The following is a 17,191-nucleotide window of genomic DNA, read 5'->3' as shown; positions in this document are numbered from 1 at the left end:
ACCATCCTCGGGACAGTCAACAAGATTCGCCGGGAAATTCCTCAGTCAACTAGAAAGATGGACCGCAAGGAATTCACCACTCAGGTATGTTGTTGGTCTTTTTTATTCCATCAACACCTCTGAGTGTGTCATTGTGTTTAAAACCGCTATAATAACAACAATTTCTTCTTTTTTAGGTGTTTTCCACCACTGGTGCCACGCTGACGGTGTATGCGCCCAAACGAAAAAAGACCGTCTACATTCTCAGCAGCATGCACAGCGTGGTTGAGACTGAGGAAACCATCAAAAGGAAGCCAAACACCATCACCCAATACAACACCACAAAGTGCGGAGTGGATGTGATGGACCAGATGGTGCGGGAGTACAGTGTGCGCACAGGAACACGGCGATGGCCAGTCGCCGTGTTCTACAACATGATCGACATGGCGGCACTCAATGCACATCTGCTTTATCAAGCATGCACCGGGGTGCAGGAGAGACGGGTGGACTTCCTGGTTCAGTTAGCAAGAGAGTTGGCTAACTCTCATGTGAGTGAAAAGAAGGCACTCAAAGAGCAACTGCGCCAACAACAACCGCCTACACCTGGCCCTGGGAAAAGGGCTAAGTGTCAGATCAACCATTGCTGCAAGAGCAATCGCGCAACTGTGCGATGTGTTCATTGCCACAAATACACATGTGGCAAATGTAGGAGAGAGATACCGTGGCAGTGCCAAGTATGTCACGAGTCTCAATAAGAGGATGAAGGAGATTCTTCTAAATATGTGCACAGTTGCTTTGTTATCATTATTTTTATTTATTTTTTTTGTTTTTTTTTACACAAATAAAAACCATTGAAAACAAATCAGAGTTGTTCTTTTGCACATTTCTCACACCACACTGTCATTAAAAATAAATAATTTTTGTGTTCTCTTTGGGTCAAATGACACCTCTCTGGGTTTTATAGGTAAAAAGTTCATTTGACACCTCTGTGGGACTTCTAGTGTTAAATCCTCTCTCCATTAAACATCCCTCTTACACAAAAGATACTTACCACTTCATTAATATGGTTAGAAAACTAAATCCCCCCAAAAATTCCTTCTTCTTCTTCACCATCGACATCGACAGCCTCTACACAAACATAGACACTGAATCAGGACTAAAAGCTGTGAAAAAGATATTCCAAAAATACCCACAAGAGGGCAGACCAGACCAAGAAATCTTAGAATTGCTGAACGTTAATTTGACAAGGAATGATTTCGAATTTAACCAAAAATACTACTTACAAGTTAAAGGTACAGCAATGGGGAAAAGGTTTGCTCCATCCTATGCAAATATTTTTATGGCTGATTGGGAAGAGATGACCCTGTAAAAATGTAAATATAAACCATTACATTACACAAGATATTTGGATGACATTTTTGGAATTTGGACACATACGAAAGAAGAATTTATAAAATTTATAGAAATCCACGACCCATCAATTAAATTAAAATATGAAATAAATGACAAATGTATTGACTTTCTGGACACTACGGCATATAAGGGGGAGGATCTTGGACTTACCTGTACCTTAAATATTAAGGTTTTCTTTAAAGAAACAGACACACATGCACTGCTTTATAAGTCAAGTTTCCATCCTAAGCACACACATAAAGGGTTAATTAAATCACAGCTGATCAGATTCAGTAGAATTTGTACAAAACAAGAAGACTTCTGGGTGGCAGTTAAAATTTTATTTAAAACATTACAAACAAGAGGATATTCAAGAACATTTTTAAGACACTGCCTGAAAACATTTCACAATAAAAAATCAGACTGTACAGAGAAACAAAAAATACCTTTAATCACCACATATTCTTCAATTGGAAAAATGATCAATCACAAAATTAAAAAAAATTATAGAAACATTATATCAGAACAAGGTCTCTTACAAAATCACGAAGTCATCTCGGCCTACAGGAGAAACAAAAGTCTCAATGATTATTTAGTTAAAGCAAAACTCCCAGACTTACAGAAACACATGAAGAAAAATATGTTCTCAGATAATTTTGTGAAACTTACCTTTGTCCAGAATGAAACAAATAAACACATTTTTAAAATTCCTCAAAGTTTTAACGTACACACAGAGAACTGTGTATATTTAATTTTCTGTTCAAGATGTGGAAAACAATATGTTGGAGAAACAGGGAAGTCAATTACAAACAGACTACACCAACATAAATATAATATAAAAAATAAAAAAAATACTCACCTTCCGCTGGTCAAACACTTCCTTATCCATGGATGGCATTCCATCAGGGTCTCTGGGATCCAAAAAAATCTCCTCTGGACTGATCCTGAAAGGAAAAAAACAGAAAGACAATGATACATCGATTAGACACAAAAGGCGAGCAGGGTTTAAATACCACTCGCTATTAGGGATGTATAGTAAAAACTTAAACCGAACTAACTTGATTCTAATCCTAAAACCTAACTATATCCTAAATTTAACTAATTTGATTCTAATCCTAAACCTAACCATATCCTAAACCTAACTAATTTGATTCTAATCCTAAACCTAACTAATTTGATTCTAATCCTAAACCTAACTAATTTGATTCTAATCCTAAACCTAACCATATCCTAAACCTAACTAACTAATTTGATTCTAATCCTAAACATAATTAATTTGATTCTAATCCTAAACCTAACCATATCCTAAACCTAACTAACTAATTTGACTCTAATCCTAAACCTAACCATATCCTAAACCTAACTAACTAATTTGATTCTAATCCTAAACCTAACCATATCCTAAACCTAACTAACTAAGTTGACTCTAATCCTAAACCTAACCATATCCTAAAACCTAACTAATTTGATTCTAATCCTAAACCTAACCATATCCTAAACCTAACTAACTAATTTGATTCTAATCCTAAACCTAACCATATCCTAAACCTAACTAACTAAGTTGACTCTAATCCTAAACCTAACCATATCCTAAAACCTAACTAATTTGATTCTAATCCTAAACCTAACCATATCCTAAACCTAACTATCTAATTTGATTCTAATCCTAAACCTAACCATATCCTAAACCTAACTAACTAATTTGACTCTAATCCTAAACCTAACCATATCCTAAATTTAACTAATTTGATTCTAATCCTAAACCTAACTAATTTGATTCTAATCCTAAACCTAACCATATCCTAAACCTAACTATCTAATTTGATTCTAATCCTAAACCTAACCATATCCTAAACCTAACTAACTAATTTGACTCTAATCCTAAACCTAACCATATCCTAAATTTAACTAATTTAATTCTAATCCTAAACCTATCCATATCCTGAACCTAACTAATTTTATTCTAATCCTAAACCTAACCATATCCTAAACCTAACTAATTTTACTCTAATCCTAAACCTAACCATATCCTAAACCTAACTAATTTGACTCTAATCCTAAACCTAACCATATCCTAAACCTAACTAATTTGATTCTAATCCTAAACCTAACTAATTTGATTCTAATCCTAAACCTAACTAATTTGACTCTAATCCTAAACCTAACCATATCCTAAACCTAACTAATTTGACTCTAATCCTAAACCTAACCATATCCTAAACCTAACTAATTTGATTCTAATCCTAAACCTAACTAATTTGATTCTAATCCTAAACCTAACTAATTTGACTCTAATCCTAAACCTAACCATATCCTAAACCTAACTAATTTGACTCTAATCCTAAACCTAACCATATCCTAAACCTAACTAACTAATTTGATTCTAATCCTAAACCTAACCATATCCTAAACCTAACTAACTAATTTGATTCTAATCCTAAACCTAACTAATTTGATTCTAATCCTAAACCTAACTAATTTGACTCTAATCCTAAACCTAACTAATTTGACTCTAATCCTAAACCTAACCATATCCTGAACCTAACTAATTTTATTCTAATCCTAAACCTAACTAATTTTACTCTAATCCTAAACCTAACCATATCCTAAACCTAACTAATTTGATTCTAATCCTAAACCTAACTAATTTGATTCTAATCCTAAACCTAACTAATTTTACTCTAATCCTAAACCTAACCATATCCTAAACCTAACTAATTTGATTCTAATCCTAAACCTAACCATATCCTAAACCTAACTAATTTGATTCTAATCCTAAACCTAACTAATTTGATTCTAATCCTAAACCTAACCATATCCTAAACCTAACTAATTTGACTCTAATCCTAAACCTAACCATATCCTAACTAACTAATTTGATTCTAATCCTAAACCTAACCATATCCTAAACCTAACTAACTAATTTGATTCTAATCCTAAACCTAACCATATCCTAAACCTAACTAACTAAATTGACTCTAATCCTAAACCTAACCAAATCCTAAAACCTAACTAATTTGATTCTAATCCTAAACCTAACCATATCCTAAACCTAACTAACTAATTTGACTCTAATCCTAAACCTAACCATATCCTAAACCTAACTAACTAATTTGATTCTAATCCTAAACCTAACTAATTTGATTCTAATCCTAAACCTAACCATATCCTAAACCTAACTATCTAATTTGATTCTAATCCTAAACCTAACCATATCCTAAACCTAACTATCTAATTTGATTCTAATCCTAAACCTAACCATATCCTAAACCTAACTAACTAATTTGACTCTAATCCTAAACCTAACCATATCCTAAATTTAACTAATTTGATTCTAATCCTAAACCTATCCATATCCTAAACCTAACTAATTTGATTTTAATCCTAAACCTAACCATATCCTAAACCTAACTAATTTTACTCTAATCCTAAACCTAACCATATCCTAAACCTAACTAATTTGATTCTAATCCTAAACCTAACTAATTTGACTCTAATCCTAAACCTAACCATATCCTAAACCTAACTAACTAATTTGATTCTAATCCTAAACCTAACCATATCCTAAACCTAACTAACTAAGTTGACTCTAATCCTAAACCTAGCCATATCCTAAAACCTAACTAATTTGATTCTAATCCTAAACCTACCCATATCCTAAACCTAACTAACTAATTTGATTCTAATCCTAAACCTACCCATATCCTAAACCTAACTAACTAATTTGACTCTAATCCTAAACCTAACTAATTTGACTCTAATCCTAAACCTAACCATATCCTAAACCTAACTAATTTGACTCTAATCCTAAACCTAACCATATCCTAAACCTAACTAATTTGACTCTAATCCTAAACCTAACCATATCCTAAACCTAACTAATTTGATTCTAATCCTAAACCTAACCATATCCTAAACCTAACTAATTTGATTCTAATCCTAAACCTAACCATATCCTAAACCTAACTAACTAATTTGACTCTAATCCTAAACCTAACCATATCCTAAATTTAACTAATTTGATTCTAATCCTAAACCTATCCATATCCTAAACCTAACTAATTTGATTCTAATCCTAAACCTAACCATATCCTAAACCTAACTAACTAATTTGACTCTAATCCTAAACCTAACCATATCCTAAATTTAACTAATTTGATTCTAATCCTAAACCTATCCATATCCTAAACCTAACTAATTTGATTCTAATCCTAAACCTAACCATATCCTAAACCTAACTAACTAATTTTACTCTAATCCTAAACCTAACCATATCCTAAACCTAACTAACTAATTTTACTCTAATCCTAAACCTAACCATATCCTAAACCTAACTAACTAATTTGACTCTAATCCTAAACCTAACCATATCCTAACCTTAACTAATTTGATCCTAATCTTAAAACTAATTTAATCACATTATTAAAAAAATATAAAACAATAATGAAAAATAAAAACCTTTTAAAAAAACAATAATTAAAAAAATATAAAAAGTGTAATATAGTTATACTTACCTTAAATATCCCCCCCCCCCCTTTTTATTTTTTTTATATATTTGTGTACACGGTATACTTACCCTGGGTTAGATTGACAGCCTGAGGCCAAAACAAAATGTGTCCACTTGACACTTTGCCCTCTGTCTCTCTCTCCTGATTGGCTGCTGGTTTTGGAGGGAGGCCAGCTGCACCTGTTATGAGCTGGGAGGTTCCCACAGAGCTCACTCTGCCTCAGACCTCTGACCAAGCGACATCTCCAGTTGTAGACCTGCAAAACATAGAGAAATCACTGTTTATCCATCTTTTTTGTTATAATTGTGTATCTTAAGCCTGATGAAGACCTTATTATAGGTTGAAACGTTGCAGCAACCAGATACACATTTGTTTTAATAAGATTTTTTGTTGTTTTTCTTGTCTGTTTGTCTTTTTCTTTTTTTGTCCTTTTCTGTGGGGTTTTTGTTTTGTTAGTTTGTTTTAAAAAAAATCTGAAAAAAACCAAAAAAAATTATAAAAAAATTTAAAAAAAATCGTTAGAAAAATTTTAGAAAAAAAATGGGTGAATGGACGGTAGTCCATTATGGGAAGAGGGCCAGACCTCTCCACCAACACGGCTGGGACAGGGGACCTGGGGGTCGAGTGTACGACCGGGGGATAGACCGTGCACCGCCCAATCCTCACAGAGGAGGGGCACACTTCCCCCACCCTAACCCCGACCCTAACCCTAACCCTAGCCTGAAGTGTTTATGGTGCGTGTTTTTGATGTCTCAGATGATGACTCTGCTTACTGATGACACCTACATATGTTTTTGTTGCTATGCTGTGCTGATATTTTTACCATGTGTGTTTTTGCTACTAGTGATATATATATATATATATATTCCATATTCATTGCCGTGATTGCCAATGATTTTAGTAGCTAAGGATATTTGATTTTATTGTGCATATGACCTTGTCTCACGTAATATTCATTATGTGTTTATGGGGTTCTTTGCCTTTTCCTCCTTTCTTCCTGCTCCAACCTTGGGGATGCCTGTGTCCCCTGAAAAACAATGCATATATCCATAGTGTTATGACGGTGTCAGTATCGTTTGTCCTACGGAGCACGAGAGGTTGAGCTACAATTACACTAATTTTTTTATTAAAGTTGTATGTGTTTTGGGCTGTGCTTTGCTAAGTTTAAACATTTTCACTAACTAATTTTGCTTCTTTTTTTATGTGTTGGACTTTATCCGAAAAGGGTGGATTGTCAGGGCAAAATTGTTAGTTATGTTTATGTTGTACGTTGTGTGTATTAATCATTCATTCATTATTTTGCAAAGAAGTGTTTATTTAACCACTACAGCTATATGCCTGTCCTGATGTGTCACGCCTATTAAACTGCCATTATTATAAAAAATGATAGGAAAAATGTTACACAAGAAAAGTTATGACCATCTGGTGCTAACACTTCTATTTTCATAAAAAAAGGGATACTGTGTTTTGCTAAAACACCTTGTGCAACCTTTTACACTGTTGTACTCCCGTTGAACCATGACATCTGCATATATGCATAACCTTTTGTACTCTTGTATGCCATGACATCTGAGTGAACTTGAAGCATCTGTTACACCAGTAAGGCATTGAAAAAAAAAAAAAATGTACTTGTATTCTCTTTTCCTATTCGCTAAGGCGTTCAGGGCATGAATTATGACACTATCACGCCACGCTTCTTGCTATATATATCTCACTGATTTTTACACTGAGGGAGCTTTTTAGAGACGGACATTCTAGTTGTTCGGCAGGCCCCTGTCCGTTCTTGTCGGCTGTCAGTTCAGGACTTTGATACTTTGAAACTTGTGATTGACTTTTGATTTTCTTTTTGTTTAATTTTTGTGAAACCTTTAATAAAATATATTAACTATTAAGAAGCCTTCTTGAGTAAATTAACCGCCTGCAATCATCCACCTGAGACAGCGCCCGGGTTTTGAAAAAGATACACTCCTAGACCTCTGGTAAGTGAAAGCCCCCTCGGTTCCTTTCCTCACAGAGAAGGGAAAGGGGGGGGGCTAGCTCATACTGTTGTAAAAAAGAATTGTTTCCAGCTTTGACCTACACTCGGTGGGTCTTAATATCAATCCCACAAAATAGCGAGACGACTCTTAGACTTCCTATAAGAGGAGGTACAATTAGTCTTATCTTTTATTAGAAAACAATAATAAAGGATAGGCAGCCAGCCTCGGTGACAAGGTAGAGGGGGAATTCTTGTATTAAGAACGGCAGTTTTAGATCCCCTACCGTTATAAAGTCCCGCGGGCTATCGACATGGCGCCCATACGTGAGGCACGACCAAGTTAACCTGTTAGTCCGGGAAAAATAAAACGAGTACCGAGTCTAATTAGAAAACCTACGGAGTGTCCCTAAATAAAGGAGTAGAGAGAGAGTCTCATTTCCCTACCATACTGCTTGGTAGGAGGAGAGTGAATAGACGGGCTATCACTCTATGAGGAATAAAGGATAACTCAGTACGAAAGTAGTGGAAAAATCTCCAGCTCTTTAGTAATTGTTACTCTGGCAGGACTGATCACCCTGGACAGCAGAGTGTGCAAAGAAAAAGAGTGAGAGATTAGAAGTGTGAGGTCTAACACTTTGAACACGAAATCAGAAAGGTTTCCTTTATTAAAAGAATCAGGTTGAGGTAAGCCTATTCAAACACGCGTGGAATCAGAGGGGAAAAAGGCTATTGAAGCCCTCTTCTCAAGGAGATACCTCAGTCTCCGCTTACGGGAATACTTTGACACGAACGTAAGATAAAGCAATGGCGGAGGGAGTTACCTCCCCATTTTTTTCTCCTGTTCGAAGAGTTTCGACAGGAGGATTGTCAACAGGCTCCACCGGTACTAGGGTACTTAGCAGAGAGATTGCCAATACAAACGGTGTTGCGGAACGAGCTGTTAGATCAGCGAAAGAAGCAATAGCCGCGATAGGGAAAGACTGGTGGAGCCATGACAATTTATTTTACATCAACCAAATATTAAGCCAGCCTAAACATCAAAAACAGTTACCAGATTGACCCAGAATTATCCTGTGTTACAGGCAAAAGACAGGTGGATAAAAAACGGAAAAGAATTCCGGGTAATCGACCGACAGGAAGGTAACGTAATATACATTACGGATGGAGGAAAAATATCACCCCAAGCAGGTCCGAATTAAAAGGCGGTTTAAGGAATAAAGATGTAATAGAGATTGATAGGCTGGGACACAATTCCAACAGGGCCTCCGAAGTTATGACTTCAAAAACTGTGGTGGAAGAAGCGGTTCTCCCCACTTGGGAGGTTCCGTATCACCCTTCGGAGGTTGATGAGTTTTACCAGGTCTTACCGGACCGAGCCCAATTGACCATGGGATTGGTTATGCTCTGCTCTTTGGGGTGAGATGATGATGGTACGTGTACTGTTCCCAGGACATTCTCCTGGCTCTCTTCCCATGGAGAGAGAGTATCAGCCGGGGAAGTGTTGTCTGTGTATGGAAGGAGTTTTCTGTCTCAGATGGATGGGTAGAAGACAGGACAGGAGGTTAGGATATGACTGTCAGCCGGAAGGAAAATTGGTAGGACTGGAGTTGGCTGGGGCCTGCCGAATTTCTAAAACTAAACGGAGGTTTGCTAAAGATAAAGTAGAACTCACAAACATAGGTGAAAAGCTAGGAGAAATGATGATGGCATCACGGGAGTAGATGAAAAACCAAGGGAGACTTGGGTAGATACTCCTAGAAAAAAAAAAAAAAAAGGTCACTCATCGGAGGAATGGAGAGACTGCACCGAATGTGGAATAAAAGGCATTATGATAGAGAGGCTAGAAATATGTTATGGGAAAGAGATTATGTCAAGGATATCCGAGGAGGAAGGCTCTCTCCTTACAAAATAGCTGAGAAAAATAGGAAAAGGAAGGAATGGAAGAAAAAATGGGAAGAAAAATTTAAAATGGGGATGGCAAGTAAGGCCATTATAATCTTCCTCAACCTGGCACTTCTCAGCTTACTGATAACAATTGGAATTAAAACCTGGGTGGAAATAGAGAAGACGGGTTCCATCAAGCGGGTGGTTAAAGAAGAAATTGTTAAGTGCAAATCATGCAATGTATATACACCTATGGCAGAAATAGAAGTACCCATTCCTTTTAGTTCTGGGGGAAAGAAGGTTTTTGACCAAGGAAAGTATATAAGGAAGGGAGTCCAATTCTTAGCTCTCACACGAGGTTTGGTTGGAGAATGTGATAGGGAATTCTTTCTCCCTGAAAATCTAACTGACAGGTTGAAAGAAAGCCAAGATGAGGGGAAAGAGACTAGACAGCTTGATTGCAGTGAATATGTTCGACACCCGAGATTAAGACGGCCCGATAGATGCTTGAGAGAGTTAATGTGGGAAAAATTGTTGCTAAGAAATAATACAGCTTTAATGGAGAGTTTTGTGGATAAGGGAGAAAAGGTGTGTAAAAGGATAAGACTGATAAAGATAGAAATGGTAAAAAGGGGCCTGAGTGAAACGTGACAAGGCCACAAGATAAAAATTCACCCGAATCACCTAATAAAAATGTAAAAGCAACAACTTTTCCGGTGACTACATTAAATACTACAATTAGTAATATAACAAAATTAAGGAAGTAAGAAGCGTGTTAAGAGAATGGATATGATGGAACTGAGAGCATGCGAGATAGCATTTGAAGCTTATCAGGGGCCATGCTGTGAGGAAGAACTGATGAAGACTATGGAAAGGCTCTCAAGGGTAGCATATGAGAGTCTATGAGTCTGTGAGGCAGTAAAGGGTGACATGGAAATATGCACAAGGGAGGATTATGAGAAGATTTATGACGATACTACTGCAGAAGGATTCGCTGTGAGAGAAAGCTGTATTGGTGAGAAAGAAGGGATACTTCAATAGAATGTAGATATCAATCCTATATTCAGATATTAAGGAAAAAATGGGAAATAACTGAAGAGAAGTTTGGAGTGTATAAAACAAACAGAAATTAGACGAATACTCAGTGTGGAATGTCCCATCTCATGATGAGATCACAGAGGAAGAATATAACACTGTGAAATGTCCTTCCACAGTTGATAAAGAGGTTTTTTTTGCAAATTTAAATTTGAACCGTTGGGAAAAAAGGCTCTGGTTCATGATATTAAAACTATGCCATTGATGACCCCGGGGTTTACGATACAAAGAGATAAGAAGATTTCAAAGAAAATTAGATGGAAACGTGGTATTAGAGATTATAAAGGACAAAAAATGTAGCGTAGACGCCGTAAAATGGTATGTCAACATTTTCCAGAAATGGAAAGACGTAACAAAAAATTGGACTAGAAATTTCACATACGGGAATGGGACGCAATGTAAATCGATAAGGTTGCAGGAGACTATTTTGGAAAAAATAATGATGCAGGATTTTTTGGAAAAAAAAAAAAAAATAAATAGGAGCCTGTATCATACAGGGAATGGTAGTCTGCCACGGATTCAAAGGAGGAAATATTGGATTGCACAGAGAAGCGATGACAGAAATCCTTTAAGACACTGTGTTTTTAGTACAACCAAATCCCGATGAAAAAAAAAAAAAATGGTTAAATGATGATGAACCAAACAGTGTGGTGGATAAGTTAAAAAAAAAAAAAAAAAATGTGTATGTCTATCATACTGGGGGTTGATTTGACGCAGGCTACGAATGCATATAAATTAATACTGGAAGTGGTCTTCAGCAACACCAGCAGAAAGGTAGCTGAAGAACCGTTTAGAAGTGATTTATGGGAAGAGGCGATGTGGAACTGCAGCGGACACCTACCTATAAATCTCACAAAACTAAGAAAGGAAGCAAAGATGAGGCCCTCTGCATTCTTTGAAGCCTGGGAATGGAGTCAATTAGCAGGTTTATTACTGGGACAGAATGAAGGCTGGAATAGTTTTGATTCGGCTGTAATGGGAGTCTTAGTGATTCCGCACCTGATAGCAATCCCTAGGGAGGATGGGTCGGTGTTACATAAATTTTTGGCTTATCCATTGCCTCCCGAAGACCATGACGGTTTGGAATTTTTTAATGAGAGGAACACCTTTGATTGGAAAGGAAAAATAGAAGTTAAGAAGGATTTGGGGAGTTTCTCTGATGAGATCAGGGTAGAAAATATGACAGAATGGGGAGAAGCAAGGAAGGAGTTCTTGCCAGAAGAGATGCGCATATTAATAGAGGACATGCATATACGTTGGCAGATGCAGTTCTTTTATTCGTACCTGACAAAAACTACTTTTGGAAAGAGACAAGAGTGGATGGATGTGATGAAAATGTATAAGGCATACAAAGCATTTTTACAAAGAATAGAATATGAGAATACAGAGAGTACAGGTGAAATCTGGATTAAACCTTGGGCAGAAAAATTAGCTGCAAAAAAATATACATTAACAAATGAAGATAGGAAAATCCGCCATCTACTCCCAGACTTTTTGCACACAATTAAAAAGCATCACAAACACCAGGGTGAATGGAATTGGCAAGACTTCATACAGTCACCGTTCCCCTATCAAATGACTTTCCTCTATACCACCGAGAGATCATTATTCCTCACGGCACCCATAAATGATTGGAACGGCGAAAAGGATAATGAGACAATATTTAAGAAATGGTTGCCACTAACTCCTGATGCTCAATGGCATCAGCTTCGCTGGTCTCACGAAGATGAATCATGGAATCTGACGATTACAGAGGCGGCAGGTGCGAGAATAATTGGAAAGAAACCAGTAATAAAGAATGGTGAGACTTATGTAGAAAATATATGGAATACAGCTGAAGTTGAATGGCAACCTTGTAGGATGAGAGGAGGCGAATGGGAGTGTCTTAAAGATGAAACTCTAATACAGGAACTAAAGAAAACTGTAAATTCCACATATGCCTTTGCATCACACGATATGCTGACCGAGAACAGAAGAGGGATGTGTGTGATTCCCGGAAAGCATGTGAGGGTACCTCACTGGCCATCCCATGTGGCGTCTGTCGGATGGTTACAGGGAATAGACATAGGAGGATTGATGTATGATAGATTGAGGTTTGTTAGAAATGTGCTTTGTGATGGAAACAAATTAAAAAATAGGGAGAAAACTGTTCCAATTTTTCAGGAATGGAAAAATGATAATACAAAAATGAAACTAAAAGAAGATAGCCCATGGTATATCCCAACTGATACTGTGAGGAATTGTGCAGTGACAGAAATCGATAACTCAAGAATTGTACTGGAGGCCTCGGATGATGTTTTTAACTGTGAAGCAATAGGGAAGCATAGTTATAGAGAAAAGAGTATGGAAAAAAGGGGGACAGGCCTGCCAGCTTGGAGGATGTTTGGGGCTATGATGATCGGGGTCGCCGTACAGGGAGTAAAAAAGGGAGTGGTTGAAACTGCTCAAAATGTTTGGTGGTGGACCAAAGAAATAATGTGGTACCTTAAATGGATAATGCTAGCTATTGGGGGTATAATATTTTTGGCAGTAGTAGGAAAAATATTAGCAATTTTAAATTGCTGCAGAAAAATGTGCAACTGGGCATTTAGTAGAGCAGATAGAAGACACGAAACATTAGTGACTCAGTCTGCCAGGAAGTTGGACAAAGAAATACAAAAGAAGAAGAAAAGGCATCGTTTTAGGAAGAAAGGAGAGGCCCTTTAACCAGGGGCCTCCTGCTCAGCAAAGGCGTAAAAAACATCATAAGATTGGGCGTTGACAGGGCGTTCCCCGCCCACGGGGGGGGAATAGAGGGCTCCTCTCAAGAGATATATACTGCCCATGAGGCGCCTTTCGTTACTCTTGCACAAGGAAACGACCTGCAGGAGAACTGATAAGCAGCTAACAGGCGACTGACAGAGACCTGACCAGATAAAAGGAGAATAGAAATGGCTGAAGCAACACCCAATTTCTACCATCCGGTAAATATAACAACAACTCTCACATCCACACCTATGCCTTGCAGCACGGCACTAAATAAACCTTTAGAGGGTACACTGGTTTTCAGCTGTTTAATACAACTGATATTGTGCTATGCTAATACAACAAAAATATTAAGAAACAACACAAATACGAATATGGATTGGGAATTTTGTAGTAAGGAATGGGAAAAGTGTGAGAAAAATCGACTGACAACAACTGAGGCACTAACTGCCTACTGCCACCACTATGTCCCTTCGGATGATACACTTGTGTTCCGCTGTTTAATACAACTGATGTTGTGTTATGACAGTGAAATTCAAAATAACACAGAAAGAATAATAGACTGGCAACTTTGTGCAAAGCAATTGGAAAATTGTGAGGCAATGACACTGGCACTTAACGAAAACCCAGCTGTCAGCCATGAGAATATAATTCTAAAAATTAACGCAGACTTCTTTCTGCTGGCCATAATAGCATGTCTATTGATTTTGATAGCGAGGAGAAACAACTTAATTGAATGGATAAAAGTTTTAACCTCATCAATTATGATAATTGTGGTGGGTATTCTCAGAAGATTCCTGCTGAGAATCACACCTTTACATACCTCCTTAGTAATTTTTTACATTTTATTTGGTGGCCTCCCTACCCGCAATTGGCAGGATGAATTCTGGATTGCGACCACAGTTATATACATCCTAGATATAATTTTAACTATAGTTAGGATAAAGACAACAAGAGTTAACCACTTTCGTTTTATAGGCGCAGGTATATATTCAATTTGTTTTCTATTAATATTAATAGCTATGTACAAAAAGGGATCGGCCCTCAGCAAAAAAATGACAAAAAATTTAGCAATAACATGGGGGTTTTTTATCTTCTCAGGAATCATCATGATAACTATGGGACAACCTACACAAGTTTTGGCCATAGCCTTTGTGGGGTTCGTCATAGGAATAAATCACCATAAAAGATTGATAGTACGGGATAGAAATGTTATTGACAGGGGAGGAATCCCCTTGCATAATATTTAATTTCATGCTAATGTTTGAATTCTATTCCCCCATCATAGGACGGAAAATTGGTGCCCCGCGACATGACACTTCTACCAGAAAAAGCAGAATGGTACACCAAACAAATAAGGATTGCGGATGCAGAGCACGAGAGATCCCCAAGGGATTATGCTCCTGTGGGCGTCAGTAAAATGAGAGAAATTAATGACGATGCCTGGTTTTGGATGTCTTTCAGGCTTAACAAGTATAGATCTGATGGGAGAAATGGAGAGTTGCGCAAAGTGATTTGGGATACCTCAGGAATAAGGGGACAAGATGGATATTTAAATGACACGCCATACCCTTTCCGTAGGTGCGTGGGACTAAATCTCCCTACACCAGCATGGATTAGAATTAATGGGGCCCAAAGAGAAAATAAGAATATAAAGACTACAATGATCATGTCCAAAGGTTTATTGATCCAAAACGAAAACAGAGAGTACAGATCTGCCTGTTTGGAATTAGATGTTGACGGTAATCCCTTTATATCAGAAGACAAACCCCTGCATTGGCACCCAGGGGTTCTACCGTGTGACGTGATGATACCAAATGGGGCCACAATGGCAGAGGCTTTTGAAACTGATACAACTGGCTTTTTGCCCTTGTATGAGTTGCATCCTCGAATGGGAGTAGAGTTGTGGGAAGTGTTAATCAACCCACAGGATGGGGGGTGCCCATTTTGGCTTTTCGGGCAGAGGTTATTTTTAATGACACCAGAACCTTCAGTGAGATGGAACGATAGGGAAATGGCCGCTAGGCACCCCGATTACAAAAAGCAATCGGAAAGGATAAGCTGGGGTTTACGAGGCAGCACACGCTGGTGCCACACGGGGAGGAGGTGGTCTGCTTCTATGACATGTGACAGGGTCAGAATGGAAAGCGGCCCCCTGAACTCGCGGGATCTTAGATCCACTGATTGCGGGGGTCCTGATTTAACGTACTGGGGGGATGCTTGGGTGCCCCGCAATAAAAAAGTCTATGAGACACCCTTGACCCTGGGGAATTACCCCTATCCGGACAGGGATACTCCTTATTTCTTCAGTGAAATTACTGAGGGAAGGATGAGTTACCTGAACCCCCATCTTTACCTAATGACGAGAGCAGAAGCAAGGAAAGTTAATTTTACTGCACTCAGACAGGTGAGGGAGTTAGGCGATGGAATGGAGACAATTAACATCGGGAGTGACTACATCTCGTTTTACCAGAAACGTTACCAAAAACAAAACAGAAAAAACAACATCCTTGAAAAAAACAGATGTGGGGATATGTCCAAAATTCCTGCCGTGGCTCGGTTCCTGGCATTAGGGTGGAGCATGAGTGATGATAAAGACATAGAAGAGAAACTTAGCATTGAGGACGGGGAGGGAAGTGATTCTTCTTCAGGAGATGAAAAAGCTGGAGTTGGTTCCCCCGCTAAAAGACGAGGAGAGGATGGAGATGATATGGGTCCGGAGTGGAAAAAGGAGAGAATGGCTCTGACTGAGGCCCTGTCTGTGTCACCTCCTCGTGCTGTCTCACAGTCTCCTGCGTGTATGGAGATGGAATGGGAGAGAGATGACAACACAGGAGAGATCTTCTTTGCCGAAAGGGTGGCCAGAATATCCCCCTTCCCCACTGTGATGAAAGTCGAGTCTGCTGAAGAAGTGGCTGACTGCTTTCCCCCGCTGGAAAATGAATCGGATGATGATGGGGCGGAGCTGTTGGGTGCAGAGACATTCGTGGGTGAAAGGGGGGGGGAGGCCCCCAATGAAGGCATAGAGACAGTGACACCTGCCCCGACTGATGACAGTCTGGAAAGACTGGAGCGGGCGTTCTCGGTTCTCAGCGTCATACTGGAAGACGTCAGGGGTGTCGTTATGTCGGTTGTGAAGGAGGGTCTCACCCCGCCACAAGGGGCCTCGGATGCCAGCAGGCTCTGAGAAGTAATTCCGTAAGGGGTTGACACCCTAGACGGGGGTGGCTACTCTGGAAACACCCGGCGGGCGACAGCTCTGACCGAGGCCGGTCATATATGCTCATGATGATTAATAAGGAGGATGTTGTACGTTGTGTGTATTAATCATTCATTCATTATTTTGCAAAGAAGTGTTTATTTAACCACTACAGCTATATGCCTGTCCTGATGTGTCACGCCTATTAAACTGCCATTATTATAAAAAATGATAGGAAAAATGTTACACAAGAAAAGTTATGACCATCTGGTGCTAACACTTCTATTTTCATAAAAAAAGGGATACTGTGTTTTGCTAAAACGCCTTGTGCAACCTTTTACACTGTTGTACTCCCGTTGAACCATGACATCTGCATATATGCATAACCTTTTGTACTCTTGTATGCCATGA

At 38.4% G+C, this 17,191-nt stretch overlaps 1 protein-coding gene and 1 long non-coding RNA gene across 2 annotated transcripts; both read left to right on the top strand.

The window, feature by feature from the left end:
* Positions 1–7,620: 7,620 nt before the first annotated feature.
* LOC114459592 (uncharacterized) lies at positions 7,621–9,614 on the top strand. Its single transcript, XR_003673429.1, has 2 exons — positions 7,621–7,858; positions 8,940–9,614. It is a non-coding gene; the product is annotated as an uncharacterized LOC114459592 (long non-coding RNA).
* A 3,125-nt stretch (positions 9,615–12,739) lies between these two features.
* LOC114459560 (uncharacterized) lies at positions 12,740–16,823 on the top strand. The gene is made up of 2 exons (XM_028441765.1): positions 12,740–13,799; positions 14,870–16,823. The coding sequence occupies exons 1-2, from the start codon at positions 13,767–13,769 to the stop codon at positions 16,766–16,768; spliced, it is 1,932 nt and encodes a 643-aa protein (XP_028297566.1). The 5' UTR covers positions 12,740–13,766; the 3' UTR covers positions 16,769–16,823.
* Positions 16,824–17,191: the final 368 nt, after the last annotated feature.

The sequence above is a fragment of the Gouania willdenowi genome, unplaced genomic scaffold (genome assembly GCF_900634775.1).
Source record: "Gouania willdenowi unplaced genomic scaffold, fGouWil2.1 scaffold_32_arrow_ctg1, whole genome shotgun sequence".
Classification (NCBI taxonomy): domain Eukaryota; kingdom Metazoa; phylum Chordata; class Actinopteri; order Blenniiformes; family Gobiesocidae; genus Gouania; species Gouania willdenowi.
Note: the sequence above shows the minus strand (reverse complement) of the source record. Positions and strands in the feature narration are given on the sequence as shown.